Raw genomic sequence first — 27,711 nt, forward strand, 5'->3', positions numbered from 1 at the left:
TGAATCAAACACACACTGCTGATTTATACACCACTGAATCAAACACACACTGCTGATCAAAGCACCACTGGATCAAACACACACTGCTGATTTATACACCACTGAATCAAACACACACTGCTGATTTATACACCAATGAATCAAACACACACTGCTGATTTATACACCACTGAATCAAACACACACTGCTGATTTATACACCAATGAATCAAACACACACTGCTGATTTATCCACCACTGAATCAAACACACACTGCTGATTTAAGCACCACTGAATCAAACACACACTGCTGATTTATACACCACTGAATCAAACACACACTGCTGATTTATACACCAATGAATCAAACACACACTGCTGATTTATACACCACTGAATCAAACACACACTACTGATTTATACACCAATGAATCAAACACACACTGCTGATTTATACACCACTGAGTCAAACACACACTGCTGATTTATACACCAATGAATCAAACACACACTGCAGATTTATACACCACTGAATCAAACACACACTACTGATTTATACACCACTGAATCAAACACACACTACTGATTTATACACCAATGAATCAAACACACACTGCTGATTTATACACCACTGAATCAAACACACACTGCTGAGTTATACACCACTGAATCAAACACACACTGCTGATTTATACACCACTGAATCAAACACACACTGCTGATTTATACACCACTGAATCAAACACACACTGCTGATTTAAGCACCACTGAATTAAACACACACTGCTGATTTATACACCACTGAATCAAACACACACTGCTGATTTATACACCACTGAATCAAACACACACTGCTGATTTATACACCACTGAATCAAACACGCACTGCTGATTTATACACCACTGAATCAAACACACACTGCTGATTTATACACCACTGAATCAAACACACACTGCTGATTTATACACCACTGAAATAAACACACACTGCTGATATAAACACCACTGAATCAAACACACACTGCTGATTTATACACCACTGAATCAAACACACACTGCTGATTTATACACCACTGAATCAAACACACACTGCTGATTTATACACCACTGAATCAAACACACACTGCTGATTTATACACCACTGAATCAAACACACACTGCTGATCTAAGCACCACTGGATCAAACACACACTGCTGATTTATACACCACTGAATCAAACACACACTGCTGATTTATACACCACTGAATTAAACACAAACTGCTGATTTATACACCACTGAATCAAACACACACTGCTGATTTATACACCACTGAATTAAACACACACTGCTGATTTATACACCACTGAATTAAACACACACTGCTGATTTAAACACCACTGAATCAAACACACACTGCTGATTTAAACACCACTGAATTAAACATACACTGCTGATTTATACACCACTGAATTAAACACACACTGCTGATTTATACACCACTGAATCAAACACACACTGCTGATTTAAACACCACTGAATCAAACACACACTGCTGATTTATACACCACTGAATCAAACACACACTGCTGATTTATACACCACTGAATCAAACACACACTGCTGATTTATACACCACTGAATCAAACACACACTGCTGATTTATACACCACTGAATCAAACACACACTGCTGATTTAAACACCACTGAATCAAACACACACTGCTGATTTATACACCACTGAATCAAACACACACTGCTGATTTAAACGCCACTGAATCAAACACACACTGCTGATTTATACACCAATGAATCAAACACACACTGCTGATTTATACACCGCTGAATTAAACATACACTGCTGGTTTATACACCACTGAATCAAACACACACTGCTGATTTAAACACCACTGAATCAAACACACACTGCTGATTTAAACACCACTGAATCAAACACACACTGCTGATTTAAACACCACTGAATCAAACACACACTGCTGATTTATACACCACTGAATCAAACACACACTGCTAATTTATACACCAATGAATCAAACACACACTGCTGATTTAAGCACCACTGAATCAAACACACACTGCTGATTTATACACCACTGAATCAAACACACACTGCTGATTTATACACCACTGAATCAAACACACACTGCTGATTTATACACCACTGAATCAAAAACACACTGCTGATTTATACACCACTGAATCAAACACACACTGCTGATTTAAACACCACTGAATTAAACATACACTGCTGATTTATACACCACTGAATTAAACACACACTGCTGATTTATACACCACTGAATCAAACACACACTGCTGATTTAAACACCACTGAATCAAACACACACTGCTGATTTATACACCACTGAATCAAACACACACTGCTGATTTATACACCACTGAATCAAACACACACTGCTGATTTATACACCACTGAATCAAACACACACTGCTGATTTATACACCACTGAATCAAACACACACTGCTGATTTAAACACCACTGAATCAAACACACACTGCTGATTTATACACCACTGAATCAAACACACACTGCTGATTTAAACGCCACTGAATCAAACACACACTGCTGATTTATACACCAATGAATCAAACACACACTGCTGATTTATACACCACTGAATTAAACATACACTGCTGGTTTATACACCACTGAATCAAACACACACTGCTGATTTAAACACCACTGAATCAAACACACACTGCTGATTTAAACACCACTGAATCAAACACACACTGCTGATTTAAACACCACTGAATCAAACACACACTGCTGATTTATACACCACTGAATCAAACACACACTGCTAATTTATACACCAATGAATCAAACACACACTGCTGATTTAAGCACCACTGAATCAAACACACACTGCTGATTTATACACCACTGAATCAAACACACACTGCTGATTTATACACCACTGAATCAAACACACACTGCTGATTTATACACCACTGAATCAAAAACACACTGCTGATTTATACACCACTGAATCTAAGACACACTGCTGATTTATACACCACTGAATCAAACACACACTGCTGATTTAAACACCACTGAATCAAACACACACTGCTGATTTATACACCACTGAATCAAACACACACTGCTGATTTAAACACCACTAAATCAAACACACACTGCTGATTTATACACCACTGAATCAAACACACACTGCTGATTTAAACACCACTGAATCAAACACACACTTCTGATTTATACACCAATGAATCAAACACACACTGCTGATTTATACACCACTGAATCAAACACACACTGCTGATTTATACACCACTGAATCAAACACACACTGCTGATTTAAACACCACTGAATCAAACACACACTGCTGATTTATACACCACTGAATCAAACACACACTGCTGATTTAAACACCACTGAATCAAACACACACTTCTGATTTATACACCAATGAATCAAACACACACTGCTGATTTATACACCACTGAATTGAACATACACTGCTGGTTTATACACCACTGAATCAAACACACACTGCTGATTTAAACACCACTGAATCAAACACACACTGCTGATTTAAACACCACTGAATCAAACACACACTGCTGATTTAAACACCACTGAATCAAACACACACTGCTGATTTATACACCACTGAATCAAACACACACTGCTAATTTATACACCAATGAATCAAACACACACTGCTGATTTAAGCACCACTGAATCAAACACACACTGCTGATTTATACACCACTGAATCAAACACACACTGCTGATTTATACACCAATGAATCAAACACACACTGCTGATCTAAGCACCACTGAATCAAACACACACTGCTGATTTAAACACCACTGAATCAAACACACACTGCTGATTTATACACCACTGAATCAAACACACACTGCTGATTTATACACCACTGAATCAAACACACTCTGCTGATTTAAACACCACTGAATCAAACACACACTGCTGATTTATACACCACTGAATCAAACACGCACTGCTGATTTATACACCACTGAATCAAACACACACTGCTGATTTATGCACCACTGAATCAAACACACACTGCTGATTTATACACCACTGAAATAAACACACACTGCTGATATAAACACCACTGAATCAAACACACACTGCTGATTTATACACCACTGAATCAAACACACACTGCTGATTTATACACCACTGAATCAAACACACACTGCTGATTTATACACCACTGAATCCAACACACACTGCTGATTTATACACCACTGAATCAAACACACACTGCTGATCTAAGCACCACTGGATCAAACACACACTGCTGATTTATACACCACTGAATCAAACACACACTGCTGATTTATACACCAATGAATCAAACACACACTGCTGATTTATACACCACTGAATCAAACACACACTGCTGATTTATACACCAATGAATCAAACACACACTGCTGATTTATACACCAATGAATCAAACACACACTGCTGATATAAGCACCACTGAATCAAACACACAGTGCTGATTTATACACCACTGAATCAAACACACACTGCTGATTTATACACCAATGAATCAAACACACACTGCTGATTTATACACCACTGAATCAAACACACACTACTGATTTATACACCAATGAATCAAACACACACTGCTGATTTAAACACCACTGAATCAAACACACACATCTGATTTATACACCAACGAATCAAACACACACTGCTGATTTATACACCACTGAATTAAACATACACTGCTGGTTTATACACCACTGAATCAAACACACACTGCTGATTTAAACACCACTGAATCAAACACACACTGCTGATTTGAACACCACTGAATCAAACACACACTGCTGATTTAAACACCACTGAATCAAACACACACTGCTGATTTATACACCACTGAATCAAACACACACTGCTAATTTATACACCAATGAATCAAACACACACTGCTGATTTAAGCACCACTGAATCAAACACACACTGCTGATTTATACACCACTGAATCAAACACACACTGCTGATTTATACACCAATGAATCAAACACACACTGCTGATCTAAGCACCACTGAATCAAACACACACTGCTGATTTAAACACCACTGAATCAAACACACACTGCTGATTTATACACCACTGAATCAAACACACACTGCTGATTTATACACCACTGAATCAAACACACTCTGCTGATTTAAACACCACTGAATCAAACACACACTGCTGATTTATACACCACTGAATCAAACACGCACTGCTGATTTATACACCACTGAATCAAACACACACTGCTGATTTATACACCACTGAATCAAACACACACTGCTGATTTATACACCACTGAAATAAACACACACTGCTGATATAAACACCACTGAATCAAACACACACTGCTGATTTATACACCACTGAATCAAACACACACTGCTGATTTATACACCACTGAATCAAACACACACTGCTGATTTATACACCACTGAATCAAACACACACTGCTGATTTATACACCACTGAATCAAACACACACTGCTGATCTAAGCACCACTGGATCAAACACACACTGCTGATTTATACACCACTGAATCAAACACACACTGCTGATTTATACACCAATGAATCAAACACACACTGCTGATTTATACACCACTGAATCAAACACACACTGCTGATTTATACACCAATGAATCAAACACACACTGCTGATTTATACACCACTGAATCAAACACACACTGCTGATTTAAGCACCACTGAATCAAACACACACTGCTGATTTATACACCACTGAATCAAACACACACTGCTGATTTATACACCAATGAATCAAACACACACTGCTGATTTATACACCACTGAATCAAACACACACTACTGATTTATACACCAATGAATCAAACACACACTGCTGATTTATACACCACTGAGTCAAACACACACTGCTGATTTATACACCAATGAATCAAACACACACTGCAGATTTATACACCACTGAATCAAACACACACTACTGATTTATACACCACTGAATCAAACACACACTACTGATTTATACACCAATGAATCAAACACACACTGCTGATTTATACACCACTGAATCAAACACACACTGCTGAGTTATACACCACTGAATCAAACACACACTGCTGATTTATACACCACTGAATCAAACACACACTGCTGATTTATACACCACTGAATCAAACACACACTGCTGATTTAAGCACCACTGAATTAAACACACACTGCTGATTTATACACTACTGAATCAAACACACACTGCTGATTTATACACCACTGAATCAAACACACACTGCTGATTTATACACCACTGAATGAAACACGCACTGCTGATTTATACACCACTGAATCAAACACACACTGCTGATTTATACACCACTGAATCAAACACACACTGCTGATTTATACACCACTGAAATAAACACACACTGCTGATATAAACACCACTGAATCAAACACACACTGCTGATTTATACACCACTGAATCAAACACACACTGCTGATTTATACACCACTGAATCAAACACACACTGCTGATTTATACACCACTGAATCAAACACACACTGCTGATTTATACACCACTGAATCAAACACACACTGCTGATCTAAGCACCACTGGATCAAACACACACTGCTGATTTATACACCACTGAATCAAACACACACTGCTGATTTATACACCAATGAATCAAACACACACTGCTGATTTATACACCACTGAATCAAACACACACTGCTGATTTATACACCAATGAATCAAACACACACTGCTGATTTATACACCACTGAATCAAACACACACTGCTGATTTAAGCACCACTGAATCAAACACACACTGCTGATTTATACACCACTGAATCAAACACACACTGCTGATTTATACACCAATGAATCAAACACACACTGCTGATTTAAACACCACTGAATCAAACACACACTACTGATTTATACACCAATGAATCAAACACACACTGCTGATTTATACACCACTGAGTCAAACACACACTGCTGATTTATACACCAATGAATCAAACACACACTGCAGATTTATACACCACTGAATCAAACACACACTACTGATTTATACACCACTGAATCAAACACACACTACTGATTTATACACCAATGAATCAAACACACACTGCTGATTTATACACCACTGAATCAAACACACACTGCTGAGTTATACACCACTGAATCAAACACACACTGCTGATTTATACACCACTGAATCAAACACACACTGCTGATTTATACACCACTGAATCAAACACACACTGCTGATTTAAGCACCACTGAATTAAACACACACTGCTGATTTATACACCACTGAATCAAACACACACTACTGATTTATACACCAATGAATCAAACACACACTGCTGATTTATACACCACTGAATCAAACACACACTGCTGAGTTATACACCACTGAATCAAACACACACTGCTGATTTATACACCACTGAATCAAACACACACTGCTGATTTATACACCACTGAATCAAACACACACTGCTGATTTAAGCACCACTGAATTAAACACACACTACTGATTGATGTTCGGCGGCAGCGGTGCGCAGGGGCCTTCTGGGAGGTGAGTAGTGAGTTTAAAAGCTCTTACCTTTACAGGAGCAGCCCTTTGGATTTCGGCGGCAGCGGTGCGCAGGGGCCTTCTTGGAGGTGAGTAGTGAGTTTAAAAACTCTTACCTTTACAGGAGCAGCCCTTTGGATTTCGGCGGCAGCGGTGCGCAGGGGCCTTCTTGGAGGTGAGTAGTGAGTTTAAAAACTCTTACCTTTACAGGAGCAGCCCTTTGGATTTCGGCGGCAGCGGTGCGCAGGGGCCTTCTTGGAGGTGAGTAGTGAGTTTAAAAACCCTTACCTTTACAGGAGCAGCCCTTTGGATTTCGGCGGCAGCGGTGCGCAGGGGCCTTCTTGGAGGTGAGTAGTGAGTTTAAAAACCTTACCTTTACAGGAGCAGCCCTTTGGATTTCGGCGGCAGCGGTGCGCAGGCGCCTTCTTGGAGGTGAGTAGTGAGTTTAAAAACTCTTACCTTTACAGGAGCAGCCCTTTGGATTTCGGCGGCAGCGGTGCGCAGGGGCCTTCTGGGAGGTGAGTAGTGAGTTTAAAAGCTCTTACCTTTACAGGAGCAGCCCTTTGGATTTCGGCGGCAGCGGTGCGCAGGGGCCTTCTGGGAGGTGAGTAGTGAGTTTAAAAGCTCTTACCTTTACAGGAGCAGCCCTTTGGATTTCGGCGGGAACCGGAAGTTCGACCTCTGGCAAGTCCCCCCCCCCCCCCCAATAAATTCTGGTGGGGAGGAAACCCGAGACACTACACGTGTAGTGTCTCCCACCCGCCCTCCTCCTCTAACCTAATAATAAGACCCATTGGTGTAAGGTAAGTGCCATATTATATTATTATATTATTAGCATTGTGCAGGCCAAGGATTGGAGGTGGAGGAGCAGTCTCTGTCAGCGAGAGAACCTGAGAACATCTCAGAAGGTAAGCAAGTGATTTTTACTTTTATACCTTTTTTTCAAATTGTGTGTGTCGGGGGGAAACTGAAGTGACATCACAGAAAAGCTGTGACCTGAGTATTTGGGAACTAATTAAACATAATAACTTAATTATAATTTAGAGGATATCTAAGCCAGAGATCGGAGGATATTATAGTTAGCTATCGCATTTCTATTAGAAATCTAGTGCTAGGAAACAGATAGTTGACAGTAACTTTGTAATTTAAAAAAAAAAAGTATTTATAAAAAAATAAAAAAAATAAAAAAAAGACAAATTTTAATTTTAATTAATTGACGCAATGTCAGTTAGAGGGGTGCTGTGCTCTGACTGTGAGATGTGGCAGGTCCGGGAGGCTTCCAGCGTCCCGGATGGCTTCATCTGCAGAAAGTGCACCCAACTGCAGCTCCTCACAGACCGCATGGTTCGGTTGGAGCAGCAATTGGATGCACTTAGGAGCATGCAGGTGGCGGAAAGCGTCATAGATCGCAGTTATGTAAGTGTGGTCACACCCAAGGTGCAGGCAGAGAAATGGGTGACCACCAGAAAGGGCAGGCAGTCAGTGCAGGAATCCCCTGTGGTTGTCCCCCTCTCAAACAGATATACCCCTTTGGATACTGTCGGGGGGGATAGCCTATCAGGGGAAAACAGCAGCAGCCAGAGCAGTGGCACCACGGCTGGCTCTGAAGTTCAGAAGGGAGGGTCAAAGCGCAGAAGAGTAATAGTTATAGGGGACTCTATAGTCAGGGGAACAGATAGGCGCTTCTGTGGACGTGAAAGAGACTCCAGGATGGTATGTTGCCTCCCTGGTGCCAGGGTCCAGGATGTCTCCGAACGGGTAGAGGGAATCCTGAAGGGGGAGGGCAAACAGGTAGAGGTCGTTGTACATATTGGTACTAACGACATAGGCAGGAAGGGGCATGAGGTCCTGCAGCAGGAGTTCAGGGAGCTAGGCAGAAAGTTAAAAGACAGGACCTCGAGGGTTGTAATCTCGGGATTACTCCCTGTGCCACGTGCCAGTGAGGCTAGAAATAGGAAGATAGAGCAGACAAACACGTGGCTAAACAGCTGGTGTAGGAGGGAGGGTTTCTGTTATCTGGACCACTGGGAGCTCTTCCGGGGCAGGTGTGACCTGTATAAGATGGACGGGTTGCATCTAAACCGGAGAGGCATAAATATCCTGGCCGCGAGATTTGCTAGTGTCACACGGGAGGGTTTAAACTAGTATGGCAGGGGGGTGGGCACGGGAGCAATAGGTCAGAAGGTGAGAGCGTTGAGGGAGAACTAGGGAATAGGGACAGTGTGGCTCTGAGGCAGAGCAGACGGGGAGAAGTTGCTGAACACAGCGGGTCTGGTGGCCTGAAGTGCATATGTTTTAATGCAAGGAGCATTACGGGTAAGGCAGATGAACTTAGAGCTTGGATTACTACTTGGAACTATGATGTTGTTGCCATTACAGAGACCTGGTTGAGGGAAGGGCAGGATTGGCAGCTAAACGTTCCAGGATTTAGATGTTTCAGGCGGGATAGAGGGGGATGTAAAAGGGAGGCGGAGTTGCGCTACTTGTTCAGGAGAGTATCACAGCTATACAGCGAGAGGACACCTCAGAGGGCAGTGAGGCTATATGGGTAGAGATCAGGAATAAGAAGGGTGCAGTCACAATGTTGGGGGTATACTACAGGCCTCCCAACAGCCAGCGGGAGATAGAGGAGCAGATAGGTAGACAGATTTTGGAAAAGAGTAAAAACAACAGGGTTGTGGTGATGGGAGACTTCAACTTCCCCAATATTGACTGGGACTCACTTAGTGCCAGGGGCTTAGACGGGGCAGAGTTTGTAAGGAGCATCCAGGAGGGCTTCTTAAAACAATATGTAAACAGTCCAACTAGGGAAGAGGCGGTACTGGACCTGGTATTGGGGAATGAACCCGGCCAGGTGGTAGATGTTTCAGTAGGGGAGCATTTCGGTAACAGTGACCACAATTCAGTAAGTTTTAAAGTACTGGTGGACAAGGATAAGAGTGGTCCGAGGATGAATGTGCTAAATTGGGGGAAGGCTAATTATAACAATATTAGGCGGGAACTGAAGAACATAGATTGGGGGCGGATGTTTGAGGGCAAATCAACATCTGACATGTGGGAGGCTTTCAAGTGTCAGTTGATAGGAATACAGGACAGGCATGTTCCTGTGAGGAAGAAAGATAAATACGGCAATTTTCGGGAACCTTGGATGACGAATGATATTGTAGGCCTCGTCAAAAAGAAAAAGGAGGCATTTGTCAGGGCTAAAAGGCTGGGAACAGACGAAGCCTGTGTGGCATATAAGGAAAGTAGGAAGGAACTTAAGCAGGGAGTCAGGAGGGCTAGAAGAGGTCATGAAAAGTCATTGGCAAATAGGGTTAAGGAAAATCCCAAGGCTTTTTACACTTACATAAAAAGCAAGAGGGTAGCCAGGGAAAGGGTTGGCCCACTGAAGGATAGGCAAGGGAATCTATGTGTGGAGCCAGAGGAAATGGGCGAGGTACTAAATGAATACTTTGCATCAGTATTCACCAAAGAGAAGGAATTGGTAGATGTTGAGTCTGGAGAAGGGGGTGTAGATAGCCTGGGTCACATTGTGATCCAAAAAGACGAGGTGTTGGGTGTCTTAAAAAATATTAAGGTAGATAAGTCCCCAGGGCCGGATGGGATCTACCCCAGAATACTGAAGGAGGCTGGAGAGGAAATTGCTGAGGCCTTGACAGAAATCTTTGGATCCTCGCTGTCTTCAGGGGATGTCCCGGAGGACTGGAGAATAGCCAATGTTGTTCCTCTGTTTAAGAAGGGTGGCAGGGATAATCCCGGGAACTACAGGCCGGTGAGCCTTACTTCAGTGGTAGGGAAATTACTGGAGAGAATTCTTCGAGACAGGATCTACTCCCATTTGGAAGCAAATGGACGTATTAGTGAGAGGCAGCACGGTTTTGTGAAGGGGAGGTCGTGTCTCACTAACTTGATAGAGTTTTTCGAGGAGGTCACTAAGATGATTGATGCAGGTAGGGCAGTAGATGTTGTCTATATGGACTTCAGTAAGGCCTTTGACAAGGTCCCTCATGGTAGACTAGTACAAAAGGTGAAGTCACACGGGATCAGGGGTGAACTGGCAAGGTGGATACAGAACTGGCTAGGCCATAGAAGGCAGAGGGTAGCAATGGAGGGATGCTTTTCTAATTGGAGGGCTGTGACCAGTGGTGTTCCACAGGGATCAGTGCTGGGACCTTTGCTCTTTGTAGTATATATAAATGATTTGGAGGAAAATGTAACTGGTCTGATTAGTAAGTTTGCAGACGACACAAAGGTTGGTGGAATTGCGGATAGCGATGAGGACTGTCTGAGGATACAGCAGGATTTAGATTGTCTGGAGACTTGGGCGGAGAGATGGCAGATGGAGTTTAACCTGGACAAATGTGAGGTAATGCATTTTGGAAGGGCTAATGCAGGTAGGGAATATACAGTGAACGGTAGAACCCTCAAGAGTATTGAAAGTCAAAGAGATCTAGGAGTACAGGTCCACAGATCACTGAAAGGGGCTACACAGGTGGAGAAGGTAGTCAAGAAGGCATACGGCATGCTTGCCTTCATTGGCCGGGGCATTGAGTATAAGAATTGGCAAGTCATGTTGCAGCTGTATAGAACCTTAGTTAGGCCACACTTGGAGTATAGTGTTCAATTCTGGTCGCCACACTACCAGAAGGATGTGGAGGCTTTAGAGAGGGTGCAGAAGAGATTTACCAGAATGTTGCCTGGTATGGAGGGCATAAGCTATGAGGAGCGATTGAATAAACTCGGTTTGTTCTCACTGGAACGAAGGAGGTTGAGGGGCGACCTGATAGAGGTATACAAAATGATGAGGGGCATAGACAGAGTGGATAGTCAGAGGCTTTTCCCCAGGGTAGAGGGGTCAATTACTAGGGGGCATAGGTTTAAGGTGAGAGGGGCAAAGTTTAGAGTAGATGTACGAGGCAAGTTTTTTACGCAGAGGGTAGTGGGTGCCTGGAACTCACTACCGGAGGAGGTAGTGGAGGCAGGGACGATAGGGACATTTAAGGGGCATCTTGACAAATATATGAATAGGATGGGAATAGAAGGATACGGACCCAGGAAGTGTAGAAGATTGTAGTTTAGTCGGGCAGTATGGTCGGCACGGGCTTGGAGGGCCGAAGGGCCTGTTCCTGTGCTGTACATTTCTTTGTTCTTTGTTCTTGATACACCACTGAATCAAACACACACTGCTGATTTATACACCACTGAATCAAACACACACTGCTGATTTATACACCACTGAATCAAACACACACTGCTGATTTATACACCACTGAATCAAACACACACTGCTGATTTATACACCACTGAATCAAACACCCACTGCTGATTTAAACACCACTGAATCAAACACACACTGCTGATTTATACACCACTGAATCAAACACACACTGCTGATCTAAGCACCACTGAATCAAACACACACTGCTGATTTAAACACCACTGAATCAAACACACACTGCTGATTTAAACACCACTGAATCAAACACACACTGCTGATTTATACACCACTGAATCAAACACACACTGCTGATTTATACACCACTGAATCAAACACAAACTTCTGATTTATACACCACTGAATCAAACACACACTGCTGATTTATACACCACTGAATCAAACACACACTGCTGATTTATACACCACTGAATCAAATACAAACTGCTGATTTATACACCACTGAATCAAACACACACTGCTGATTTAAACACCACTGAATCAAACATACACTGCTGATTTATACACCACTGAATCAAACACACACTGCTGATTTAAACACCACTGAATCAAACACAAACTGCTGATTTATACACCACTGAATCAAACACACACTGCTGATTTATACACCACTGAATCAAACACACACTGCTGATTTAAGCACCACTGAATCAAACACACACTGCTGATTTATACACCACTGAATCAAACACACACTGCTGATTTAAACACCACTGAATTAAACATACACTGCTGATTTATACACCACTGAATAAAACACAAACTGCTGATTTATACACCACTGAATCAAACACACACTGCTGATTTATACACCACTGAATCAAACACACACTGCTGATTTATACACCACTGAATCAAACACAAACTGCTGATTTATACACCACTGAATCAAACACACACTGCTGATTTATACACCACTGAATCAAACACACACTGCTGATTTATACACCACTGAATCAAACACACACTGCTGATTTAAACACCACTGAATCAAACACACACTGCTGATTTATACACCACTGAATCAAACACACACTGCTGATTTATACACCACTGATTTACCCATTGCTAATTACTACACCCATTGCTGATTACTCCACCCATTGCTGATTACTCCACCCATTGCTGATTACTCCACCCATTGCTGATTACTCCACCCATTGCTAATTACTCCACCCATTGCTGATTACTCCACCCATTGCTGATTACTCCACCCATTGCTGATTACTCCACCCATTGCTGATTACTCCACCCATTGCTAATTACTCCACCCATTGCTGATTACTCCACCCATTGCTTATTACTCCACCCATTGCTAATTACTCCACCCATTGCTGATTACTCCACCCATTGCTAATTACTCCACCCATTGCTGATTACTCCACCCATTGCTGATTACTCCACCCATTGCTAATTACTCCACCCATTGTTGATTACTCCACCCATTGCTTATTACTCCACCCATTGCTAATTACTCCACCCATTGCTGATTACTACACCCATTGCTGATTACTCCACCCATTGCTGATTACTCCACCCATTGCTGATTACTCCACCCATTGCTAATTACTCCACCCATTGCTGATTACTCCACCCATTGCTTATTACTCCACCCATTGCTAATTACTCCACCCATTGCTGATTACTCCACACATTGCTGTTTACTCCACCCATTGCTGATTACTCCACCCATTGCTTATTACTCCACCCATTGCTAATTACTCCACCCATTGCTGATTACTCCACCCATTGCTGATTACTCCACACATTGCTGATTACTCCACCCATTGCTGATTACTCCACCCATTGCTGATTACTCCACCCATTGCTGATTACTCCACCCATTGCTAATTACTCCACCCATTGCTGATTACTCCACCCATTGCTGATTACTCCACACATTGCTGATTACTCCACCCATTGCTGATTACTCCACCCATTGCTGATTACTCCACCCATTGCTGATTACTCCACCTCTTGCTGATTACTCCACCCATTGCTGATTACTCCACCCATTGCTGATTACTCCACACATTGCTGATTACTCCACCTATTGCTGATTACTCCACCTATTGCTGATTACTCCACCTATTGCTGATTACTCCACCAAGCTCTCGGTACAAACACAGGTAGATTTATCTCAACTGGGAAATTTGGAATTTTTCTCTATGGAACACTGGTTTATTGCTACTCACATTAGTTTGGCTGTCTTCATTTTGGATCTCATCCTCTGCAAACGAAAGAATAATATCAGTTTTCCTTCATAATTGAAAATTAGTTTGACCACCGCATTCTTCCCAAATAAAACAAAAAATTACTAAAATGCCTTTGAGTGTCATCACCCTCAGCTCCCACTGTCATCAACATGTGTCAGTTGGTGCACTGCGGACTCTGATTCCAGAGATTGGAACATAAAATCCACACTGACATTCTCAGTGCAATACTGAGGGAGTGTCGCACTGTCAGAGGGTCAGTACTGAGGGAGTGCTGCACTGTCAGAGGGTCAGTACTGAGGGAGTGCTGCACTGTCAGAGGGTCAGTACTGAGGGAGTGCTGCACTGTCAGAGGGTCAGTACTGAGGGAGTGTCGCACTGTCAGAGGGTCAGTACTGAGGGAGTGCTGCACTGTCAGAGGGTAAGTACTGAGTGAGTGCTGCACTGTCAGAGGGTCAGTACTGAGGGAGTGCTGCACTGTCAAAGGGTCAGTACTGAGGGAGTGCTGCACTGTCAGAGGGTCAGTACTGAGGGAGTGCTGCACTGTCAGAGGGTCAGTACTGAGGGAGTGCTGCACTGTCAGAGGGTCAGTACTGAGGGAGTGCTGCACTGTCAGAGGGTCAGTACTGAGGGAGTGCCGCACTGTCAGAGGGTCAGTACTGAGGGAGTGTCGCACTCTCAGAGGGTCAGTACTGAGGGAGTGCTGCACTGTCAGAGGGTCAGTGCTGAGGGAATGCTGCACTGTCAGAGGGTCAGTACTGAGGGAGTGCTGCGCTGTCAGAGAGTCAGTACTGAGGGAGTGCTGCACTGTCAGAGGGTCAGTACTGAGGGAGTGCCGCACTGTCAGAGGGTCAGTACTGAGGGAGTGCCGCACTGTCAGAGAGTCAGTACTGAGGGAGTGCTGCACTGTCAGAGGGTCAGTACTGAGGGAGTGCTGCACTGTCAGAGGGTCAGTACTGAGGGAGTGCCGTACTGTCAAAGGGTCAGTACTGAGGGAGTGCTGCACTGTCAGAGGATCCTTCTTTTACATGGGATATTAACCAATGCCTTGTTTACGCATTCAGGTTAAGGTAACAAAAACCAGGACACTATTCCCCTTGGTTTCCTGATCAATATTCGTCCCTCAACCAACATCACAAAAACAGATGATTTTGTTTATAGTACATTGCTGTTTGTGGGAAATTACTGCACAATTAGGCCTCCACATATATTTTACTCCAACATTGATTAATCTTCAAATAGTACGTCAGTAGCTGCAAAGAGCTTTACGATGCAGCTGTGAAAGGTGCAATAGAATATTTGTCTATTTTTTATTTGCGTGGTAAGAAGGAAGTGTTAGGAAGAGACTCAGAACACACAGGGAGGTCGCTGTGCCATACCGAGGAATTCTGCAGCCTCCGGGGACGGTCTCCTGATGCCTCTGGTCCCTGCCACACCAAAACAGAAGGAAAATTGTATTTGAATAAGATCAAATAGCTAACAACACTGATTAAAGCAGAGTCTGAGATCTGTCTACAGCACGTACACTATGGGTTGGATCCCGCGGCCGGGTGCAGACACCAGGCAGGATCAGAGAGCAACTCGAGGCTGATCAATCTCCAATTCTAACCCATTCCCATTGGAAAGTTGTCTGGGCTCCATCTGTATCCCAAAGGCCCAGCTGCGGCTCCACTTAAACTTTGTGCTAAGTGTGAGTGGTTGGCAGGTATCTCTGTGACACACATCCTAACGCATAGTAAGAACCAGCATCACCTGCAAGAAAATGTCTGGCCTCAATCCATGGATACCGGCATGAGGCAGGTGATGGAGTTTGGATACAGACCAGTCAGGAGCTCAGTGAATAGCAGAACAGGCTTCAGTGATTGAATGGCCTCTCACTGTTCTGCTGTTCTCAGCTCCCTGCACCGTGGAATGGAAAGAGAAATTGGAATAACACCACCAGGAAAGGTATCAGTGCCAGCCCCTCCCATCCGAAAATGTGTGACATCATACCCGGTTACTACACACTAATTGTATCCTCACATGCTGTCAGATAGTCTGAACAAAATTCACAATGGCACCGTTAAAGAAACAACAGCAAGATTCAAAACGAAAATCGAAAGGATATTCCTTACCTTCGAATAGATCTTCCTCCCCACTCAGATGCTCCCTGAGGTGCAACTCTGGGCAAAAACAGAGCATTTAGTAAGAAAATCAGCATCTTTTTAAAAAAATATATTTATTCAAGTTTTTCAACAAATTTTCAACAACAACCCCCCCCAACAAAAAGAAAGCAACAAGAACACAAGTAGAAATTATACGTTGGATTTCCCCATGTACAGAAACCCCCCTTATAACAGTAACCAGCACAAATAGGGGGAAAAAAACACCTTGCCCCAAACACCCCCCCCAAGAGGAAACACACCCCCACGCCCCTCCCCTGGGCTGCTGCTGACCTCCTCCTAACGCAACGCGAGATAGTCTAGGAACTGTTGCCACCACCCGAGGAACCCCTGCACAGACCCTCGCAAGGCAAACTTTATCCTCTCCAGCTTGATGAACCCTGCCATGTCATTGATCCAAGCTTCCACACTAGGGGGCTTCGCATCCTTCCATAGTAGCAAAATCCTCCACCGGGCTACTAGGGACGCAAAGGCCAGAATACCGGCCTCTTTCGCCTCCTGCACTCCTGGCTCGTCCGATACCCCAAATAATGCTAATCCCCAACTCGGCTTGACCTGGGCATTCACCACCTTGGACACAGTCCTCGCAAAACCCCTCCAAAACCCATACAGCGCCGGACACGCCCAGAACATATGGGCATGGTTTGCCGGACTCCCCGAGCACCTCCGACATCTGTCCTCCACACCAAAAAACCTACTCAACCTCGCCCCTGTCATATGCACTCTGTGAGTAACTTTGAACTGTATTAGTCTGAGCCTGGCGCAAGAGGAGGAAGAATTAACCCTACTCAGGGCATCAGCCCACAGACCCTCATCTATCTCCTCTCCAAGCTCCTCCTCCGACTTGCCCTTTAACTCCTCCACCGAGGCCTCCTCCTCTTCCTTCAACTCCTGGTAAATCGCCGAAACCTTGCCTTCTCCAACCCATACACCCGAAATCACCCTGTGAAAATCAGCATCTTAACCTGACCGGTGACACAGTCTGATTTCTCAATCTCACAGGACAGTAATCGAGGCGGTGGAACACAGTCCCACAGGGCAAAACACCAGGGGCAGCGGGGCCAGTCCCACAGGACAAATCTCCAGGGGAGGGACACACAAACACACACACACACACACACGGTCCCACAGGGCAAAACACCAAGGGTGGAGAACCCAGTCTCTGCGCTAAACTCCAGGGGCTGTTCACTAATACCCCTTCGGAAAGGGAATCTGCCGTCTGTTTCTGCTCTGGTGAATATGTGGCTGCAGCAATGTAGTTGATTCTTAACTGTCAACTAAAATTTCCTAGCAGGCTACTCAATTAGAGATAATAAATGCTAACAATCCCAGTGACGGGGTCGGTTAGCTCAGTTGGTTGGACGGCTGGTTCGTGATGCAGAGTGACACCAACAGCGTGGGTTCAATTCCTGTTCCAACTGAGATTATTCATGAAGGTCCCGCCTTCTCAACCTTTTTGTTTTATTTCATTTTTATAAATTTAGAGTACCCAATTATTTTATTTTTTTCCAATTAAGGGGCAATTTAGCGTGGCCAATCCACCTAACCTGCATGTCTTTGGGTTGTGGGGGCGAAACCCACGCAGACACGGGGAGAATGTGCAAACTCCACACGGACAGTGACCCAGGGCCGGGATTCAAACCCGGGTCCTCAGCGCCGTAGGCAGCAGTGCTAACCACTGTGCCACCGTGCTGCCCCGCCTTCTCAAACTTGCCTGAGGTGTGGTGACCCTCAGGTTAAATCTCTGTGAGGCACTCAGTGACGGACTCGCATATTTAATAACCTTACCCCTTCGCTGCTCTTTGCATTTTTTGATTGCAAGGAAAACCGCAATGGAACCGATCACACACAGCACAGCTACTATCACAACCACAACTTGTCTTTGTTGCGGACGGAACGGCTGTGAACATTCCTGGAAATGTTTATCTAGGGAAAGAAGAAACAAACTAAGATGCAAACTGCTCCCATTCACAATTTCCACTGATCACCTTCTTCTCCTTTTAAGACATTGACTCCATCATGTTGAGTCCCCTTCGGGTATAGTCCCACAGCAGACAGGTTGGAATTGTCTTTGACTGGGAGATGTACTCAGAGTTTTGAACTCCACACAGGTGCACACACAATAAAATCCACTTTGTGTATTCCACAGGCAGCTGGAGACTCTTTTTGACCTCCCGGTTCGGGGACACAATTGGTAAGCGACCAATGTGCCTTACCTTAAATCTATGTCCCTGGTTATTGACTCTTCCATTAAAGGGAAAAGTACCTTCCTGTCCACCCTATCTATATCACTCATAATTTTATACACCTCAGCCTTCTCTGCTCCAGCAAAAACAGCCCCAGCCTATCCAGGCTCTCTTGATAGCTGAACGATTCCGCCCAGGAAACAAACTGGTGAATCTCCTCTGCACCCTCTACATTGCAATCACTTTATTTCTATAGTATGGTCTGGGCAGTGTAATGATATGTATATAGGCAAGCTAGTGAAGGGTTAATTATTACATCTCTGTGTGATTCAAACACAAGAGGGCACCGCCATTTCTCTGCATATATATCAGACCTCAGGGAATGCTGGGTAGTTAGCAAAGGAGAAAGACAGAACAGCACAAGGAGTAGATTAGATTAGAGAGAGTTAGCACAAGGATATTATTAGTGACTACTAGATTATTGATTACTGCCAGACAGATTCAATATTACTTTATTATTAGTTATAGCTCAGTAGTGTTTGCGAACTTCATTTAATTAATCGTTATCCAATAAATTAGTTTTGATTCAATCTAATGATTGGTGGTTTCTTTGTCATCGACTCATCGGACCGTTCTGGATCAAAAGGCAAAGAACAATGACATATTACCACCAAAGGTAATATAACAAGCAGCGCGGTGCCGCAGTGGTTAGCACTGCTGCCCCACGGCGCCAAGGCCTCGGTTCGATCCAGGCTCTGGGTCACTGTCCGTGTGGAGTCCAAAGACGTGCAGGTAGGTGGATTGGCCATGCTAAATTGCACTTAGTGTCCAAAGGGGTTGGGTGGGGTTGCTGGGTTACGGGTATGGGGCGGAGGTGTGGGTTTGACTGGGCTGCTCTTTCCAAGGGCCGGTGCAGACTTGATGGGCCGACTGGCCTCCTTCTGCACTGTAAAGTCTATGTCTATGGAGTTCTCCCCGTGTCTGTGTGGGTCTCACCCCCACATCCCAAAGATGTGCAGGGTAGGTGAATTGGCCACGCTAAATTTCCCCTGAATTGGGAAAAAAGGATTGGATACTCTAAATTTATAAATAAAATCTACAGTGTGGTAACCAGAGCTGCCCACAGTACTCCAGCTGGGGTCTAACCAGCGTTTTATACAGCTCCAGCATAACCTCCCTGCTCTGATATTCACTGCCTTGGTTAATAAAGGCAAGTATCCCATAGGCTTTCTTATATAATTAATCATCTTTATTCTCACAAGTCAGTTTACATTAACACTGCAATGAAGTTACTGTGAAAATCCCCGAGTCGCCACATTCCGGCGCCTATTCAGGTACACAGAGGGAGAATTCAGAATGTCCAATTCATCTAACAGCACGTCTTTCAGGACTTGTAGGAGGAAACCACCACTCCATCTACCTGTCCAGCTGCCTTCAGCTATCTGTGAACCTGCATACCAAGCTCCCTCTGATCCTCTGTACCTCCTGGGTCCCTCTGAACTTCCTGGGTCCCTCTGATCCTCTGAAGTTACTGTGAAAATCCCCGAGTCGCCACATTCCGGCGCCTGTTCGGGTACACAGAGGGAGAATTCAGAATGTCTAATTTACCGAACAGCACGTCATTCGGGACTTGTAGGAGGAAACAACCACCCCAGCTACCTGTCCAGCTGCCTTCAGCTAACTGTGAACCTGCGCACCAAGCTCCCTCTGATCCTCTGTACCTCCTGGGTCCCTCTGAACTTCCTGGGTCCCTCTGATCCTCTGTACTTCCTGGGTCCCTCTGAACTTCCTGGGTCCCTCTGATCCTCTGTACTTCCTGGGTCCCTCTGAACTTCCTGGGTCCCTCTGATCCTCTGTACTTCCTGGGTCCCTCTGAACTTCCTGGGTCCCTCTGATCCTCTGTACTTCCTGGGGTCCGACCATTCATTGTATACTTCCTGCTTTGTTAGTCCTCCCAATATGCATCACCTCACACTTTCCATGGTTAAATTCCATTTGCTACTCTTCTGCCCATCTAACCAGTCTATCTATCGTCCCAAAGGGTGTAAAAGGTTTATATAAATACAAGTTATTTATTTATCCTTACTGGTGATCAGCTGCTGAACTTGGACCTTGTTGCCAGGGTTCTGCACACTGCAAATGTAAGTCCCACAGACTGAGCTGGTCAGGTTGATGACTCCTAAAGTGCTGTGGTCTGTTGATAGCTGGAATTGTCGGTCATTCAGGAGGGTTTTGTTATCTTTCATCCAGGAGAATTTGGGATTGGAGCCATTGTCGACTGTGCAGTTCATGGTCAGCTTTGGGTGAGGAGGGTCTTGTGTCTGCACCGTAATCCTGGGCTCTGTAACTGGAACTAAACAAGCACAAACCATATGAGACGGAGACTAGCAGCACCATGGTGGCGTAGGCATGTTAAAAGCACTAAATGGTGCATTGCTAAAGCACCGGAACAAGAGAGGGCCTGGAATTCAATGCTGATCCCAGCCGCTACCAGTTGGGGTGTTGCGGTTACTCTTAGTACCAAGGGCCATGATTTCTTCCCTTGATCCCAACGGGTGACCCTGATCCATTAGGGGGGCACACTGGTTAGCACTGCTGCCGCACAGCACCAGGGTCCTGGTCACAGCACCAAGGCCTTGGGTGACTGCCTGTGTAGAGTCTGCACATTCTCTCCGTGTCTGCGTGGATATCCTCCGATATCCTAAGATGTGCAGGTTAGGTGGGGTTACGGGGATAGGGCGGGGGAGTGGGCTTAGGTAGGGTGCTCTTTCGAAGGGTCGGTGCAGACTCGATGGGGCGAATGACCCCCTTCTGCAGGGTTCTATGGTTCTATTTTATGGAAAGTCAAAGGCACAATGCCTCTGCTCCATCACTGGGTGGAGTGCCTCTTCCCAGCACAGGGGATGCCACATATTGCTTCATTATTGAGAGGTGCTCTTGAGCAGTGGGACAACTCTCTATTCACCAACTACATGGATTCTGAGTAAAAAGATGTTATTTGAATGAAAGGTTTCCTTGGCCAAAGTGCACCACAGAATGAGGGAATTAATGGCTGTCTGAGGTTTGATTTCCCACGGTTAAATGAGTTACAATGTCCCATATAGAGAGCTTGAACCAAGTAGAATTGTATCTGGGACTGTGAATGTTGATGCTAACCGGCCTCCCTCGCCTTCAACTAAAATTGCTCAGAAAAGTTTGATAAACTGACCTAGCACTGTCAGGTTGATGAATGTCACATTTTGTATCCCCACTTGAAGTGTAATGGTTATCTTGTATTCACCCTCGTCCTGCAGGTTCAGCTGATGGATGAGTAATGAGTTGTTTTCTGCGATGTAGGTCACACGTTCCTTGTACTTGGGGAAGATTACTGACGATTCTGTTTCATTGTTGTCGTACTGAAGTATTGTCTGGCCCCCTTTGTGCCAATTGATGGTTTGCACTGAACTCGACTCACTCCTACTCCCCATTGCAAGACAGACAGGTTGATGCAGGAAACCAGTCACTTGGATTGCAGGAAATGCTGAAAGGGAAGTCAACACATATTAAAATAACAGAAAGTTATTTTGTTTCCAGGGCCTGGGTGATGTGATGAGGCCAGGCATCAGCCTTTCACCTCAGAGAAAGTTATTTAGTTTGTTGTGGTGTGGGAACCCATCTTTAAAAAGCAAAGTTTATGAGAAATGGACAACACGGGCTGGATTCTCCGATTTTCAGGCTATGTCCGGAGAAAGTGTCCAGTTTTACGATGAAAGAATCGGTGAGGCCCCAGCACTGATCCTCCGACCGGTGAGGGGCGAGCAGGTGCGCCACGTAAAACGCACGGCCTTCCCGATATAAACGGCTGGAGAATTGCCGGCTCGGTGGCCGTGCGTGCGAATGGCGGCGGCCTGCAGTGGTCGCGACGTGCAACATGCTGCCGGCGGCACGTGGACCCGACCTGCCAGATAGTGCCCCCCGGGCCGCCCCCCAGCCCTCGCCGAAGCACCCCGGGCCGCAGCAAGGCTCCCCCCCCCCCCCCCCCAACTGGGGCGACGCTGGACACACTCCGCAGCCGCCACCCCGGGTTCATGAAAACTGAGAGCACATGTGCCCCACACGGTTGGGACCTCAGCCCATCAGGGGCGGAGCATCGGGGGAAGGGCCTTCAGGTGACGTCCTGAGGCCGTCCCAACGGTGTGCGGCGTACTCCTCGGTGATGCCGTTTTGGAGGGGGCGGAGCATCCGAAAACAGGCACCGACCCGATTTTGGTCGTAAACAGGGAGTCTCTGCCCGATCTCCAATTACGATATCGGCGCCAGGCTACGGAGAATCCCGCTCCTCGTTTCTGGTTTACCGTAGAAACGTTACAGCACAGAAGGCGGCCATTCGGCCCAACTTGTCCACACCAGCTGGTGGCCTTTCCCTTTTTAAAATTTAGAATACCCAATTAAGGGGCAATTTGGCGTGGTCAATCCACCTACCCTGCACATCTTTGTGTTGTGGGGGTGAGACCAACACAGGGAGAATGTGCAAACTCCACATAGACCACGACCCAGAGCTGTGATCGAACCTGGGACCTGGCGCCGTGAGGCAGCAGTGCTAAACACTGTGCCACGTGCTGCCCAGCTGGTGGCCTTTCCAATCCCACCTTCCTGCACTTGTCCCATAACCCGGCCCGTAACCTACGTGGTGTGCTGTTTCTTTCTCCACACGGTCACCCCATCCCCAGTTACCCATCCAGAGATACAAGTGCAGGTTGGAAAACCAAGAATTCAGGACCCCAAGTATGTGTATGGAGTTTATCCAGGGAAAGAGGGATAGCAGCGAAGCACAGAAAGCTTCTTTGTAAATTGAAATTCTGTCCTTCTGGATTTTTGTTAACCAAGGTTATTAAAGGAAATGGAGTAATGTGATTTATGGAGTTAAGTCAGACATCAATCAGATCACATTGAACAGTGGAACAGGCTCAGATGAACATATAAACAAGAGTAGACCATTCAGCCCCTCGAGCCTGTCCTGACATTCAATGAAATTACGGCTGATCTATGACCTGCCTATGGCCCATATCCCTTAATATCTTTGCTGAACAAAAATGTCTCTATCTCAGATTGAAAATGAGCAGCTGTTCAAGCTTCAGCTGCTGTGTGTGGGAGAGGGTTCCAAACCTCTACCACCCTTTGAAATGAAAAATGAAATGAAAATCGCTTATTGTCACAAGTAGGCTTCAAATGAAGTTACTGTGAAAAGCCCCTAGTCGCCACATTCCGGCACCTGTTCGGGGAGGCTGGTACGGGAATCCTTTGAGTGAAGGATTCCTTTCTAACATCTCTCCTGAACGGTCTGGCCCTAAGTTTCAGACGATGACCCTAGTTTTAGAATCTCCAACCAGTGGAAATAGTTTATTTTTATCTACCCTGTCTTTCCCTGTTAATATCTCAAGGGTTGAATAGCGTTCTGGTTCTAAGTGCTTAGGGCAGGGCAGCACGGCGGCGCAGTGGTTAGCACTGCTGCCTCACAGCGCCGAGGTCCCAGGATCGATCCCGGCTCTGGGTCACTGTCCGTGTGGAGATTGCACATTCTCCCAGTGTTTGCGTGGGTTTCGCCCCCACAACCCAAAGATGTGCAGGGTAGGTGGATTGGCCCCGCTAAATTGCCCCTTAATTGGAAAAAATGAACTGGATACACTAAATTTAAAAAATAAATAAAAATAATTGCTCAGGGTGATTTCACACATCAAAGGCTATCAAAATGCAGCAATCCCTCTCTGGGGAAGGGCAGCACGGTAGCATTGTGGTTAGCACAATTGCTTCACAGCTCCAGGGTCCCAGGTTCGATTCCGGCTTGGGTCACTGTCTGTGCGGAGTCTGCACATCCTCCCCGTGTGTGCGTGGGTTTCCTCCGTGTGCTCCGGTTTCCTCCCACAGTCCAAATTTGTGCAGGTTAGGTGGATTGGCCATGATAAATTGTCCTTAGTGTCCAAAATTGTCCTTAGTGTTGGGTGGGGTTTACTGGGTTATGGGGATAGGGTGGAGGTGTTGACCTTGGGTAGGGTGCTCTTTCCAAGAGCCGGTGCAGACTCGATGGGCCGAATGGCCTCCTTCTGCACTGTAAATTCTATGAAAAATTCTATGAAAATGCTAGTTTATTTTTGTAAATTTAGAGTACCCAATTCTTTTTTTTCCAATTAAGGGGCAATTTAGCGTGGCCAATCCACCTAATCTGCACATCTTTTTGAGTTGTGGGGGAGGGGTGAGACTCATGCAGACACGGACAGAATGTGCAAACTCCACAAGGACAGTGATCCGGGGCCGGGATCGAACCCGGGACCTCGGCGCCGTGAGGTAGCAGTGCTAACCACTGCGTCACCGTGCCGCCCTACAAACTGCTAGGTTATTATTGGATTTGTTGTCATGTGTATCGAGGTACAGTGAAAAGTATTGTTCTGCGTAAAGTCCAGACAGATCGTTCCATACATGAAAGCATTGGGCATACGATAAATACACAATGGAAATACATAGACGTAGACATTGGGTGAAGCATACAGAGTGTAGTCCTACTCAGTAGAGAAGATGTGTGGAGAGATCAGATCAGTCCATAACAGGGCCGATTAGGAGTCTGGTAACTGCGGGGAAGAAGCTGTTTTTGAATCTGTTAGTGCGTGTTCTCAGACTTTTGTATCTCCTGCCTGGTGGAAGAGGTTGGAAGAGAGAATAACCCGGGTGGGAGGGATCTTTGATTATGCCGCCCGTTTTCCCAAGACAGCGGGAGGTGTAGACAGAGTCAATGGATGGCAGGTGAGTTCACATGATGGACTGGGCGGTGTTCACACTCTTTGTCGTGTTGCCTAGCCAGGATTATCTTGCCTGTGGGAGCACTGACTTGCAGCGTTACCAGGAGCTGAATGGGAATCATCGACTCTTACTGCAGCTTAATTGGCACTCGTCTATCTGCAAGAGATGATGGAAACTTTGCTAAGGTCAGATGAGATCATCTGTTGCATTTCTTTCGATGGCTGAACAAGCTGAATCTGAAAGTGCAAAGTCTGCCATAGTACCAAACAGGAAGTTGTACCTCGCCGGTGATGTGGGATAATCCCTGGTGACGCCTTGTTTGCAGGAGTGGCATCTGGTTCGGGAACTAAATGTCAATGTGGCGGCAAAAACCTGCTGGTGTTGCAATTTGCATCGATTGTCAGCTACAGTTTCCCCTGATAAGCTGTGTATGCTGTTTAGGGCATTCGTGTCTCTTTTGACAGCATCCTTGCATCGGATCTTTGGGTGCTCTGCTGTCTCTAGACATGGGCTGAATAGTAGATCCTAGGGGATGTGACTATCTTTCATCCTGCGCACTGACCAAGCCAGTGAAGCCACCGTTGCTTGATTACTGGTAGCCAGCTTGGCATGTTTTCCCCAGAGAGGGCTTGCTGCATATATCACAGGAGACAATTCAGCCCATCACCCTGGGCCAGCTCCATGATTAGTTCCCCACGATTGCCCTTGGCCGAAAGCCCGGAATAATTTCCACATCTTCAGGTACTTATTGAATTCCCTTTTGAAAGTTATCATTGCTTTCACCGCTATTTCAGGCACCATATTCCGGATCACAACAATTTTTCTCCTATTCCGGGATCTTGATGTTCCAATTGCATCTTGACCCCATTTCCACTGTGCACATTAATATCCCTCCTGCTAGCTTACATCACATTTCAATTATGCTTTGGGAGAAAAAGTTATTACACTGCAAACTTCCTGATTTATCTTGGCATTTTATCACTTGGCAAACGAGAAGCGTTTGACTGAGCTGGTTTTGGTGATCCACTTTATAAACTTTCAAGCTTGGTCCTCCCTATCCCACACCGTCATTTCTTGCAAGCGATGTACTGATATCACTGAACAAGACAATGATTGACTTCCTCGAGGCTTTTAAACCCACGGTTCTGAAGTAACATTCACACTTACCTTGCTGCTGCCCAAAGAGCAAGATTATGATGGAAGTTAGATATGTGCAGGAAGGCAGCATGGTCCCTGTGATTTCACAAACACTTCCCAGGAACACACCTCTGGTCTAGTGCAAGGAATTCCAAATTAAACTGAGCCAACATGTCGGATTTTTCATAAAACACAAGTGAATTAGCACAAGAAAAGATTTTTCTGCTGTGCATTAGACTCTTCACCAAAGCAGTGTATAGGTCCACCCTATTCCGTTATTGAACCAGCAGCAAAATGGAGATGGAAACTAAGATTAAACCACAATGTCGATGAGGTCTATTGAATCACCCTATGATCAGCAGAATATCTAATGCCTGCATCAGCACTTTTTCAAA

The 27,711-nt window shown here is 45.1% G+C and overlaps 1 protein-coding gene across 2 annotated transcripts in view; it reads right to left on the reverse strand.

Annotated features, from left to right (window-relative positions):
* LOC140397942 (HEPACAM family member 2-like) overlaps window positions 1–22,984 on the reverse strand; it is a 36,132-nt gene extending 13,148 nt beyond the window's left edge. Inside the window, exons 1-6 of one of the 2 annotated variants that reach the window (XM_072486200.1) lie at window positions 22,689–22,984; window positions 21,495–21,761; window positions 19,011–19,148; window positions 17,175–17,222; window positions 16,440–16,487; window positions 15,043–15,077 (exon numbers count right to left, since the gene is read on the reverse strand). In XM_072486200.1, the coding sequence (XP_072342301.1) occupies window positions 15,043–15,077; window positions 16,440–16,487; window positions 17,175–17,222; window positions 19,011–19,148; window positions 21,495–21,761; window positions 22,689–22,875 (723 nt within the window). In that variant the 5' untranslated portion in view covers window positions 22,876–22,984. Of the gene's footprint in view, window positions 1–15,042; window positions 15,078–16,439; window positions 16,488–17,174; window positions 17,223–19,010; window positions 19,149–21,494; window positions 21,762–22,616 lie in introns of both variants that reach the window. The other variant, XM_072486199.1, reaches the window with a different exon arrangement.
* Between the last annotated feature and the right edge of the window lie 4,727 nt (window positions 22,985–27,711).

This window comes from Scyliorhinus torazame, chromosome 21 (assembly GCF_047496885.1).
Source record: "Scyliorhinus torazame isolate Kashiwa2021f chromosome 21, sScyTor2.1, whole genome shotgun sequence".
In the NCBI taxonomy this organism is placed as follows: Eukaryota; Metazoa; Chordata; class Chondrichthyes; order Carcharhiniformes; family Scyliorhinidae; genus Scyliorhinus; species Scyliorhinus torazame.